This window comes from Corylus avellana, chromosome ca1 (assembly GCF_901000735.1).
Source record: "Corylus avellana chromosome ca1, CavTom2PMs-1.0".
In the NCBI taxonomy this organism is placed as follows: Eukaryota; Viridiplantae; Streptophyta; class Magnoliopsida; order Fagales; family Betulaceae; genus Corylus; species Corylus avellana.
In genome coordinates, this window is record NC_081541.1 from 46,145,269 (window position 1) to 46,158,683 (window position 13,415).

The window sequence follows — 13,415 nt, forward strand, 5'->3', positions numbered from 1 at the left end:
GTGATGCTTTTAGTTAACTCTGTTTGTCATTCATTCATGGAAATATAGAACTGAGTATCTCATGCAGTTCTTTGGAGAATTAGACGGAGAGGCATATTGATGAATTAATTATTAGTCAATTAATTTTTCAGGGCATTACATTAATTTATTACTTGATAACGGAGAACTTCAACGGAAACTAAAATGGTGTTTCTTTCTATTACTCTTATGCGATTGTCCTGTTCAATTGCTATTATGAGTTACGTGCGTGAAATTGAATAGCACTCTCCATCATGGATTTTGGGGGAAAGGTCTTTGTTTCGTGGTAGGTGGTTTCAATTCTCCAGTTATTTGTTCTGAAACGTTCAATGCAGCAAAGGAAACATTCGCACTCACTGCAAACAAAGGAAACGTTAACCGTACGTTATTCTCTTATTGATATTTTTCTCTTTAACGTAACCGTTATTCTTTAATTCTTGCTTGTCTTTTATATACGTATACCCGCGAGATTCTTTATTATAATTTAGTTTTAAAATTTAAACGCATTTTCATTGTACTTTTTATTATATATTAAAAAAGACGTATAAAAAATGTATATCATATCTTTAAATAAAAAACATTTAAAGTTATAAATCAATGCATTACTAAACATAGTGATACAAACCATTGCATGAATGTATAAATTACAAAAAAAATATATATCATAAGCACTTTGTTTTATTTTAATCCATAAGAATTTAAACATGTAAAAATATTTGTTTCCATACGTATAATTTATAATGAAAAATCACATAGGCAGTATAATTCAATGGCCGAAAAACAGAATTTAATTATGTGAAAGCCAATCAAGCTATTATAAAGAGCCTTGAAACAGGTTGAATGGTAACAGGAGATGTGGGGGTAACTTGTGATATATATCAGAAAGAGAGGAAAAATAGGTCATAAAACTCACAGGATTATCTTTTTTTTATTTATTTTATTTTCCTAATTTCACCAATCTCATACCTAGCTAACTAGTAGTCAAGAATAATTTTGATGGAAAACAACAAGTTTAATTTATATTTGTTTTCTACTGTACGTGTCTATACCAAAAAATAGATGAAATCTTAGCCACTCCAATTTTATTATTTCTGGTTGAATTGAACTATATATATTAAATATGTTTTACAAACTTATTCCTTATTGTGATGTTTTTATTTGTGGTTTATTTCAATTGATTAAGATGGATTGAAGAACGATTGAGGTTAGGATTGAGCCTAGTAATAATAATAGTCTGATAGAAGAATATTGGTTGCTAAATATTATGAGTCGGGTTTTAATCTTTGAAAGGCTACGTACTCTGCCTCTCTACATATATCACATGCAAATTAATCATTACAATCTACAGGTTAATGCCCAAAGAAAGGAGCCAAATGTACCTTTGAAAAAAACGAGAGATTGCAATTTGCAAAAAGAAATGCACAGCACAATGGATATATTAATTTTCAGATCAATAATGGTGGGAGAGGCCGCCCACGCCCACGTCCACGTGAAAATACAGAGATAAAGCAACCAAATGATAATAGTAGGAAATAGAAGGACATTTGTCTTTGAAAAAGGAGAGATGACAATCTAAAAAAGAAGATGAATAATTGTAGAGAGGCCCATATTCACGTGAAAATATAGAGATAAAATAAAGCAACCAAAACCGGACAAAGGAATGGGCCATCCGCAAGGAATCTTCAAATCACCAACAGAGAGAGACCAACTTTTGCGTAGAAAGAGAAGAGAAAATATAAAAAGTACGTGAGCTTAATTTGGATTCCATTGATCGAATGAATCCGGCCAAGTGCATGCATGGGTGGACTCCGGCCACACGGTGTTGATTGAATCAAATTGAACAGAGAAAAAAGATATATACCAGGAAACTGATTTTTCCACGCCATTGATATCTGACAAAGAAAGCTTGAAAGTTGACTTGGAGTCATCGAGCTGGTAAATGCCATTTTGGTAGGCAAATGTGTATTGTATGATACAGATTAATTTTTATTAATTTAATAATATACATGTTGATGTTATGACGTAATTTAAAATTTAAATGATGTGACAATATATATACTATTAAACGCAAACACATTGAAAATTCCATTTATTGTATAAACATCAAAAATGTAAGACTTGGTCCTCGATGAAAGAATTGGCCAAGGCAACCTCTTTACAATGATGTTAAATTTTGGTTGATCTCAATCATTTTCTTCTTAAGCATGGCCCTAGGTGATATTTGTTTATGCAATTTTATTAATTATATATATTCATTTTTTTTCTCCTATTTCTTGTAGCTCCTTCAATCAGATTTCTGACGTACAGGACTATGGACTATGGTAAGAACTAAGAACCTTCTATCTATTGATCGATCTTTAATTATTATTATTGTTATTATTATTATTATTATTATTTCATTTTTAGCTAATCATTAAACATGCAGCCAAAATGAGTTATTAATTAGGCAAATGCTTTTTTGCATTCTCCCATCCATCTCCCCACCATCTTCTCTCTCTTGTATTTTTTTATTTTTTTTGAAAAAAATCAAGATGTTAAAAGAGAGAGATGGAGCCTGGACTTTAAAGTCACATCCAATCAGAGAGCTATGGTCTCCTCCTCCTATAGATTACTTCAAGGTAAATTTTGATACAACCATTAGAGATCACTTCTCTATTCCAACAACTGTCTGCAGAGACTCCAAAGGCCAGATCATCAAAATCCTCTCCTAAGTTAGGCTTACTTGTAGTCCGGAGAAGCTCAAGCAGCCCTCTTGGCTGGTTTCCTGGTAGCTTCCTTGCACCTTGACAAGTTCATTCTAGAAGGGGGCTCCTCTATTGTTATTTTATCTTTACAGAATCCATCTAATGTTTTGGATTGGCATATTGAACATGTAATTTTTGAAACTTTATCACTTTTTTCAGCCTCCTCTATTTGGGAGGCCAGAAAAGTTAACAGAAGTGCAAACTTCTGCATCCATCATGTGGCATATAGGGCCGCGGCAAGAGTTCCCTCGGGCTGCATTCCCTCCTTATTCTCCCCCAAACCCCCCTCTATTCCCATATGTAGTGGAAAGGATCCACCCCCTTCTTGTCCCTCTTTATGAGGGTTTGTGTTCTGTTGGTTTTTTTTTTTTTTTTTTTTTTCTATAAAGTGGTTTGTTACAAAAAAGAAAAAAAAAAAAAAGAGAGAAGATGGTGGGGAGAGATAGGTGGGAGAACGTATTGTAGCGAATCTCAACTAATTATTACCCAAAAAAGATAACAAGTATTGCACTTAATTACTATGAATTGAGCTGTAACTATAGTATTAAAAAAAGTTTTGAAATTATGGGTAAAGTTGAAATTTTATAAAAGTAGGGATATAAACGTCATTTAACGTTTAAAATCTGACGAAGGGTCCAAATTGATTGTAATTGAAAGTTCATGGGACTAAATGTAGAAATTTTGAAGTTTTGGATGTTTGTCAAATCGGGTGGAAGTTCAGGGGTCTTCAATGAAATTACCAAAAAAAAAAAAAATCACAAGGTGACCCACGGGGCCACGGTTGGGCCACTTTGTGACCTTTTTTTTTTTTTTTTTTTTTTAAAAAAAAAAAAAGAAAATCAAAGGTAATTTTGTTTTTTATGGGTTTTACCAGAAAAAAATTGATGGATAGGGTAAATTGTATCAAATTGAAGGTTTGGAGGATAAAATTAAGAGTTCTTGAAATTTAGGAGGGTCTTTTCAAAACGTGCGGTAATTCAAGGGTCCTTTATGAAGTGTTTATTTTTATTTTTGTTTTCTCTATACCAAAAAAATTGATGCAAACTTTAGCTACTCTAATTTTATAATTTCTGGTTGAATTTAATTATATTAATTGAATTTTTTTTTTCAAACTTATTCCTTATTGTGATGATTTTAATTTTAGTTTGTTTCAACTGATTAAGATGGACAGAAGAAAGATTGAGGTTAGGATTGAGCCTAGTAATAGTAATAGTCTAATAGAAGAATATTGGTTGCTATATATTATGAGTCGGGTTTTAATATTTGAAAGGCAACTCTGCCTCTCCAAATATATTCTGAATTTATTGATCATAATTCATATACATATCAATTATCATCTTCTTGATGATCACATTCAAATTAATCATTACAATCTTGAAGCCAAATGTGAATGAAAGAAATTTCGAGGACATTGTCCTTGAAAAAAGAGAGAGATGACAATCTACAAAAAGAAGTGCACAGCACAAGGGATATATTTTCAAAACAATAATAGTGGGAGGGGCCATGCCCGCGGAAAAATATAGAGATCAGATAAAGCAATCAAATCCGGACAAAGATAAAACACCTTTTGAGAAAAAAAATTATTTTTCACGAGCAAGCAGCCTGTGAGACTGTGAGTGAAAAAAAAAAAAAAAAAAAATGCAGCCTGTGAGTCCATTGCCCGTTGGCTGTTTCCAATATATCTTCTTCGGTGTAAAAAGCTAAAGATATTAAGATAGCTTGCATTCCAGTCTCATTTTATCTTCCTTCGTTTCCTTTGATTTGCAAAGCAGAAAACATGGCTGGGGTTGCAGTCATATGTCTCTCTCCCATCCTCCAAGTGTTTTTTAAAAGAATGGCGTCTGGCGAATTTGTTGACTTTTTCGAGGGACAAAAACTCTGCGACAAACTCCTAAAAGAGTTGAAGATACAATTGATGTCCGTGAATGCAGTGCTTGAAGATGCGGAGGAACAACGATTTACAAGGCCTGATGTGAAAGAGTGGCTTGATAAGCTGGAAGATGTTATGTGTGATGCAGAGGAAATCTGCGACGAGATTGCTACCAAAGACTTGCGACAGAAGCTGGATGCTGAATTTGGAACCTTTGGAAGTAAGGTACGTAACCTCATCTCTACTTATCGTTTTGTCAAGAATGTAGAAAGAAAGATCAATTATGCAGTTCACATATTGGAGTGTTTAGCAAGACAATTGGGTTGTTTGGGTCTACGTAAAGGTGTTGGACGAAGGAATCTATCAGAAAGACAACCCACAACTTATTTGGTTGATGAATCTAATATTGTTGGTAGGCATGCTGAGAGGGAGGCTATAATTAATTCGTTGCTTTCAGATGATGACAAAAATATAGGTGTGATTGCCATAGTCGGCATGGGGGGGATTGGCAAAACCTTCCTTGCTCAGCTCGTATACAATGAAGACAGTGTTAAAAAGCATTTTGACCTTAAAGCATGGGTTTGTGTTTCGGATGATTTTGACGTGTTAAAGCTAACAAAAATAATTCTAGAGGAAGTTAGTTCGTCTGCTAATGCTGATAGCAAGAATCTGAATCAACTTCAAATTAAACTCAAGGAGGCGTTGATAGGAAAGAAATTCTTACTTGTTTTAGACGATGTTTTGGAGAAGAGTTACGACAAATGGGAGGAATTAAGTAAGGCTCTTAAATATGGAGCACCCGGAAGTAAGGTCATCGTAACAACACGTGATGATGAGGTTGCATCGTTCATGTCCACTAGTGCAACTCATTCTGTAACGGAGTTACCCGAAAAAGATTGTTGGTCATTATTTGCAAAATATGCATTCCACGATGGTAACTCTAATGCATATCCAGACCTAGAAGCAATAGGGAGACAAATCGTAGAGAAGTGCAAAGGCTTACCTTTAGCAATCAAGGTGATTGGGGCTCTCTTGCAGTCTAAATTAGATGTTGAGGAATGGGATAAGATATTGAGAAGTGAATTATGGGATTTACCAATTGGGGAGACAGGCATCCTTCCCGGTCTAAGATTAAGTTATAAATATCTTTCACCACATCTAAAGCGATGCTTTGCATACTGCTCTATATTTCCTAGGGATTATGCTTTTAAAAAAGATAAATTAATCTTATTATGGATGGCAGAAGGTTTCTTGTTGCAAACCCGAAACAAAACAATGGAAGAAGTTGGTGATAATTACTTCTTTGCTCTTGTATCAAGATCATTATTCCAAAAATCAAATCACAATTCATATATAATGCCTAATCTTGTTTACGATTTAACAAAGTCTATATCTACACGATTCACTTTAAGCCATGAAGATGATTGCTCTCCTGAAATTACAAGCAATACTCTCCATTTCTCGTATTTTTGTTCAAAATTTGATTTTCAGAAGTTTGCGACCTTTCATGGGGTTAAAAGGTTGCGCACCATCCTACAATTAAATTCTGATGTTCAGTTTGCAAGTTATAGTGATGTATCGCAGCTTTCAATACCAATGTTAAGATCCTTACATGTGCTGTCTCTATCTTACTATCAAAAGATAGCTGAGTTGCCAAATTCAATTGGTAAACTTATACATCTACGTTATTTGGACCTTTCTTACACTGGGATTAAAAGGTTGCCTGATTCTATATGTAAGCTGTGCAATTTGCAAACATTGAATTTATCAAATTGTTGGTATCTTGCTGCCTTTCCAAGAGATTTGTATAAACTCATTAATTTGCGACATCTTGATTTTGCTCAAGCTAAGATGATAATGGAGATGCCGATAAATATGGGTGAATTAAGATGTCTTCAAACATTAACTAAATTTATCGTTGGAAAACACGGTAGATCTGGCATTGGAGAGCTAGGAAAACTTACGAATCTTCGGGGATCGCTTATTATTTTAGAGCTACAAAATGTTGAATCTCCTACGTATATGATCTTGAGGGAGAAGCATCTTACAGAGTTGGTAATGGAGTGGAGATTTGATGCTAATGATCCAGAAAGTCAAATACTCGTACTTAGTTGTCTCCAACCCCATACAAGCTTGAAAATCCTTGCTATCAATGGCTATGGTGGTAAAAGTTTTCCAAACTGGGTAGGGCATACTTCATTCTCTAATATAACATCTCTTCGTCTAGAACACTGTACCCAATGTTGCAACTTGCCACCACTTGGGCAACTGCCCTCTCTGCAGGACCTCTCTATTGTTGGGTTCGTGGAAGTTGTTAAAGTGGGTCAGGAGTTTTATGGCAGCGGATCTTCTTCAATTAAGCCATTTGAAGCCTTGAAAGTTTTAAAGTTCAAATGTATGTTGAAGTGGGAGGAATGGTTTTCTTTTGACGCTGAAAACGAAGGTGGAGCTTTTCCTAATCTTAGAGAGCTTCAAATTTATGAATGTCCTAAGCTAACAGGAAGTTTGCCCGTCCATCTTCTTTCTTTAGCCGAACTTAATATTCGTGACGCTGACAATTTGATGCATTAGAGCTTACCATCCAAAGCTATGGGAAGTTAGGAGGTTAAAGATCATCTGGATGGGATGGGGTTTGCAAAACCTCCCGTCTGTTAGTCATTGGCAAATATGAAGATGTGGAGTCCTTTCCAGAGGTGCGGCTGCTGCCTACCAGACTTACCTTCTTCACATCAATGGCTTTCAAAATTTGAAATCTTTGGACAAGAAGGGGCTTCAACACCTCACTGCTCTTGAAGAATTGGACATCCATAATTGCCCTAAGCTCGAGTGCATGCCAGAAGACGAGTTGCCTCTCTTTTTCTACTCTACATATCTACAGATGTCTTTTGTTGGAGAAAGAGTGGGAAAGTAAAGAAGGAGAAGAATGGTGCAACATTGCTCACGTCCGTCACAAATGGATTAATTTAGGCACAAAGGTACTTTCTCTCTTCAACCAACTAATTTCTCGATGGAACAGAATGCTCTGCCCATTTGATTATTCTTCCATTATTTTCGTTTAATAATTTTGTTTTGATTTGAAGTCATTCGTCTAATTGAATCCATCAAAAACCGAAAAAAGAATAAAAAGCTCAGAAGATTCCAAATTTGTTGGATTCTAAGCGATGTTTGCCTTTAGAGCAAGTCATTTACAATGAAATACAAACTCCACTTGTGTGCTCTTGGATTTGGTTGCAAATGGTCAAAGGCTCCTACTCACTTCTTCTCAACTGGCTTTTTTTTGGTGCAATTCCCTTTCGGCTGATCCCGTCTCATTCTCGGAACAACAGTTTTCGATCTACTTGCTAATCATTTTGCATAAAAAAAATCTTGAATTTCATTGGGAATTGAAACAGAAATTAATCATTAAGTTATTTTAAAGTTTTAGAGCAGTGATCTCTTCACAGAGGGAAGAAAGAAATTATACATCCTAAGAAGTAATTTAGGTGTTGATGCATGCCATAAGAATTTATAGCTTTCCTTACCCACGCCTATCATTTTTTCTGTTGTCAGTTCTATTGACTGTGAAATCCAGTGTAATAGCTCTTTTTATAACCATCTCGTCTGTGCAGCTCCACTGAGAGTGCTAACTCAACATTTGATGATGGTGTCGTACGTGCATAGTGCATATCTGCAAATAAATTGGGGCTGGTGTTTCAGTTACTACTCACGTTGGAGGTGCATCCTTATGGGAGAGCATATTGGACCAATAATATTTTTGGATGAGCCTTCATCTTACCTAAAGGTAGTTCAAATCTTCATATTTTACTCTAATGAACATTTGAATTTGTGTGAAGAAATCAGAGAAAAAGATGTTAATCTATCTCGTGAATTAACTGTTATCAAAATACAGGACTCTCTCACCATTTGGGTTATGATCACTTTCAAGTTGTTTTTGAAGTGTTGAAAAATGATATTGAGCATTGCAAATGCTAGGCCCTTCAAATTCTGGAAAGAAACGCTTTCTCTTATTCATAATGCAAGTATCATCATCTATCATAGACCTCAGGAAAAAAAAAAAATCATCTATCAGATTCAGATTATTGGTATTAAGGGGAAAATAATTTGTCACATTTTCGTTTTTAAGTTGGACATGGACATGGACATGCACCATCCCTTGCAAGGCCACAGGTGGTGCAGGGAGAAGTGGATTTTGCTTCTGTTAACCAATTGCCACCCCCCAACTTTTTCTCCAGAGCAATTTTGCTACTAAATAGAAATATCCTCTATTAATCACCCATGTGCTGTAAGGGGTGGTGAACTATGCCGCTTATGGTCTTCATTTATGTACAAATTTGTGAATTTATTTTAGCTTTGAAAATCTGAACATAAAGAGCTTTTACTTGCTTGTTGTGGCTAAATTTTGTTTTGTTTCAGTCTTTGGATGCAGTGGCAGTGATAAGGTCTTGACACTCCAGTCAAACAGATGCCCCATGTGTAGGCAACCAGTTAGCAGACTCTTGGAAATCAAGGTCAACAATGGACTTGATGATTGCTGACAGTTCGCTGCCAAACAGGATGCTGTGAAGTTATAAGCTCTCCTGCTTTGACAATAATAGTTTATAAACAGGTGATAAGATAAGCGGCCTTGGTTCTGCTCAATGCAATGTTTGCATTATGGGTCTTGCAAATATGGCTCTCTCTCTCTGGTAGCTATCATAATAATTTCATGTGCGCATAATACGTATGCATTGATCATGAAGCTATGCCATCTACTACAATCTATTTATGTTTTTCTTTAATTATTATTGACGAGCGGTTATCGCAGATAGAGGAATGAACTATGCTCAGTGACACACTTGCTTCTATACTAATGACCGGTTGTAACACATTGGCTGCTAGCGCAAAGGGAATCCTATGTTGATCTTCTTCAGGTTAATCACTACTTTAGAGATGCATTTAGACATGTATATTCTGGCTAGAAGGCTTATTGTTTTGGTATTTGATTAGAATTTGATGGAAAAGACTATTGTCTTTGCCTAGGAAACTAGGCAAAAGTGATTCAGTGCATCTTTGTGTAAGCCTGTTGAGAAATATGCTGAATATTAACAAGTCGAACGCTTTTAACAGCAATAAAGGAGTACCATAAATGCTTGGGCTCAGATGAATTGTCACCTGAACTTTTGATGTTGAGGGCTCATGTTGCCGTCTACAAAACCTGGTATGTGCTTTTGGTAATGCCTTTGATATACTGTTAGAACCTGGAGTTTGTGTGTTTTGCATGTTCTTGAATAATTTGGCTCTATATGTGAAAACACCGTCACTTTTACACAACACTGACAACTTTTGCTCAGCATAGCTATCTCTGTTTAGCTATCTCTATTTATTTATTTATTTTTGTTTCTTTTGGTGCATTTCTTTTCTCTTGTTTCTACAATCAACCATGAATAATCATATTTGGAAAGCAGTAAAATCTCACTTTATGGATGTTGAAATGAGATCAACAAACATGATCTAAGAGATCTGATTTTGTATATATTACACAAGTGAATTCAATTTTATTACAATTCAGTTTCCATCAAATCTTTCTAAGATGGATGACTTTTGTAGTTATTTTAGCAATTTGTATGCGGAAAACCCTATTATCTACATCTTTCCTCTTTCTCTGCTAGCCAAAATTTCCCACGCATGTTACCACTTAAACCTGTTGCGAGGCCCTTTATGCCAACTTCTCTTGCACTGAAAAATGCAGGGCCATCATATATTGAAAATTTTGCTTCTGCATTAATTGTTTTTCACCCTATGTGCTACTATTATTATTCACTTTGTTGTTTTATGCTGTTGTTGTTCCTGATTGTGATTACTTTGCCCCAGGCCACCAACAAGCTATCATCACAAGAGTTCTCAATTAGACATCAGAAGATAGGAAGGTTCACATGCAAATTCAGCTAAGCATGAAATAGAAGATAATTCAAGGAAATTTAGTGCATTGTTTTATAAAGCTCACAGTGAGGACATATTGAAAACTGCTATCGATTAGCTTGTTCAGCTTTGCCAGGCTTTGGACAATGGTGATTTCAGTATTGTTCTTCAAATCCAAGTACACTTTTTTGTAATACATAAAATTTAATTTATGTTGCAATACTCAAGATCATAAGTCCTAGTTGTTTAATTTCTTTTGTTTCTGCCTGGTTTAGGTTCTTAGAGCTAGCAACTGGGATGAGTGCAAATTCTGGATACGTACACTAAAGTGAATGATCAAGACAAGGCAGCATGTGGAATTGCAGTAAAGAAGGGCAGATTCCTTCTGGTATCTAATTCCTGGAATAAAAACTTGTTACTTGAATGTTTTTCTTCTTGTAACAAGATCATTTCTTCAGTGTACACAACAAGAATGGCTTCTCTAGATATCAGTCGCAGGAATTTGGTTCTCTAGAATAGCTTTATTGGCTCTCAATTAAATGCTGTTTTTGGAAGCTGTTAGTGGAGATACGTACCTCTCAGGACATTGACGGACTATTGCTGACTGTTTTTGTTCAATACTTGGTAGTATTGAGAGACGGTTTTATTATTTTTTTCTTTTAATTTGAATAACTCAGAGATGCTTTACCTTTCAATTTTGGCTGTTTAAAGTCTTTTTAGTGACCTCTTTTAAGCTGTTTTTTGTTGTCACATATGAACACCAAAATTTGAATAAAAAGAAATGATTCGCTGAATTACAACAAAAAGTTTAATGCATGTATTGATCATGAAGTTTCTGCATTTACTACAATCTATTTATACCTTTTCTTTTTAATCATCATCGATGAACAGTTTGCACAGTTAGAGGAATGGACTTTGCTCTGTGTCCTATTTGCTTCATCATGTAGACTTTTACCCACTTCCACCCCACTCATTCTACTCACTGGTATGCTGAGAACTTGGTAAAAGAAGAAGAAAAAGAAGATGGAAGCAATTCTGTCTTGGGTCTCAGAGCACAAGCTGACCAGCATAAGTCGGTAGTAATCCTCTTTCTCAATTAATACGTTCATGTTTTTTTTACTAGTAGCTAATAATTAGTATCATGAAATGGCTGTTATAGGGGCGCTCTGGGAATCACGTGCAAGATCTCCCCTGAAGCCAAGCCTTAGGCATATTCATGCAAGGTAACTTCCATCTCTTCAAGGCCTGAACTTCTTGAGCTATTCATCTAAAAAACACAGAGATGTGAGTTTGCGTGTGAGATACTAAAATGCGTCTACTTCTTCTGGCTAGGATGCACGCACAAGCTTTGACATTGGCGGTGCTCTCTAGCACAGCCGCCTAGCACTACTACAAGAAGCATACAGCGGATCAAGGAGAGTGGCCTTCAAAGTGATCAGAGAGAGAGATTGATTAGGGTTTTGATTAGGATTTGGTGGAAAAGACTATTGTTCTTGCCTTGGCAACTGGGTAAATCTTTGTGTAAGCTTGTTGAGACATATGCTGAAACTTTAGCAAGTCATGTGCTTTTAACAACGGCAATGGAGTACCTTGAGGTTTTTGGCTCCCATGAGCTGTCACCTGAACTTGTGATCTTATGGGATGGCATTGCACTTTACAGAACTTGGTATGTGTGTTTGGTAATATCTTTGATGTATTGTTAGAACCTGGAAGGTTGCTAGATGAAATTCTTTATTGTTTCTTCTCTGTTATATTTTTGGCATGTGATATTTTTCATTTTGATTTGCAAACACTCCCCCATTCTGCCTTGTCATATTGCTGTTTCACATAAAATCATGTAAATATATTTGGAGTTTTTGATATAAACATAGTTGTTTCTAGTCTAAATAATAAACCAAGGTAAAAGCAAAGGGTATTATTTCTAGTCTAATAATTGAACCAAGGATAGTATTATTGCTGTCAACAATATGAGATCAGCAAATATCATTGAAGAGTTCTGATTTGGTTTATCTATTAAACTAGGAAATCTATTTCACTTGATAATTAGAACAATTCAATTTCCATCAAATCTTTCTAAGATGAAAGACTTTTCTAGTTATTATAACAATAGCACAGAATCATAGTAAGAATCTCTCCTCTGACTATGTTATTTTTGTGGGGCAAACCCTATGATGTAATTAGCAGGGTGTCTTGTTGCTTTGATGCCTGATGGCAAGCTCCTCTGCTGCAGGTGTTCTAGCTGGTGGTTCAAATATTCAGATTTTACTCTAATGAACATTTGAATTTGTGTGAAGAAATCAGAGATAAAGATGTTATTCTTTCTTGTGAATTAATTGTTTTCAAAATACAGGACTCTCTCATCATATGAGTTATTATCACTTTCAAGTTGTTTCTGCAGTGTTGAAAAGTGATCTTGAGCATTGCAAATACTAGGCCCTTGAAATTCTGGAAAGAAACACTTTCTCTTCTTCATACCCAAGTATATCATACTCCAAATGAAGAAAAACTACAAGGCTTTTTTTCTTTTTTAAATTAGGTGAGATTTTAATATACTATTTTTATTAAATTAAATTCATCTATCATATTGCTCTGAAAAACAAAAACAAAAAAAACATCCATCTGGTTCAGATTATTGATACAAAAGGGAAAATAATTTGTAAGCTCTCTTGCTTTGACAATAATTTTTACCATGTAGCAGGGGATATATATATATAGTCTCTGCTCATAGAAAATTGCGTTTGTCTTTTGGGGCTTGTATTTTCTTTTGCTGTCCACAATCAGCCATGTATAATCATATCTGGAAATCAGTGGAATCTCTATCCGTGGAAATAATCTTTTCTTTTTCTCTTTGATATTCCCTTTCAAGAAAAAGTACTTAATCTAAA

At 35.2% G+C, this 13,415-nt stretch overlaps 1 protein-coding gene across 7 annotated transcripts in view; it reads left to right on the forward strand.

Annotated features, from left to right (window-relative positions):
* The first annotated feature begins 4,421 nt into the window (after nucleotides 1–4,421).
* Nucleotides 4,422–13,415, forward strand: part of LOC132176817 (putative disease resistance RPP13-like protein 1) — a 34,183-nt gene continuing 25,189 nt past the window's right edge. Inside the window, exons 1-11 of one of the 7 annotated variants that reach the window (XM_059589035.1) lie at nucleotides 4,422–7,075; nucleotides 7,163–7,607; nucleotides 8,241–8,413; nucleotides 9,046–9,238; nucleotides 9,437–9,542; nucleotides 9,739–9,829; nucleotides 10,483–10,708; nucleotides 10,806–10,918; nucleotides 11,422–11,606; nucleotides 11,690–11,753; nucleotides 11,863–12,196. In XM_059589035.1, coding sequence (XP_059445018.1) covers nucleotides 4,540–7,075; nucleotides 7,163–7,203 — 2,577 coding nt within the window. In that variant the 5' untranslated portion in view covers nucleotides 4,422–4,539 and the 3' untranslated portion in view covers nucleotides 7,204–7,607; nucleotides 8,241–8,413; nucleotides 9,046–9,238; ... (5 more) ...; nucleotides 11,690–11,753; nucleotides 11,863–12,196. Of the gene's footprint in view, nucleotides 7,608–8,240; nucleotides 8,414–9,045; nucleotides 9,239–9,436; nucleotides 9,543–9,651; nucleotides 9,830–10,482; nucleotides 10,709–10,805; nucleotides 11,155–11,421; nucleotides 11,607–11,689; nucleotides 11,754–11,862; nucleotides 12,197–13,415 lie in introns of those variants that run through there. The other 6 variants (XM_059589026.1, XM_059589027.1, XM_059589025.1 and 3 more) reach the window with 6 other exon arrangements.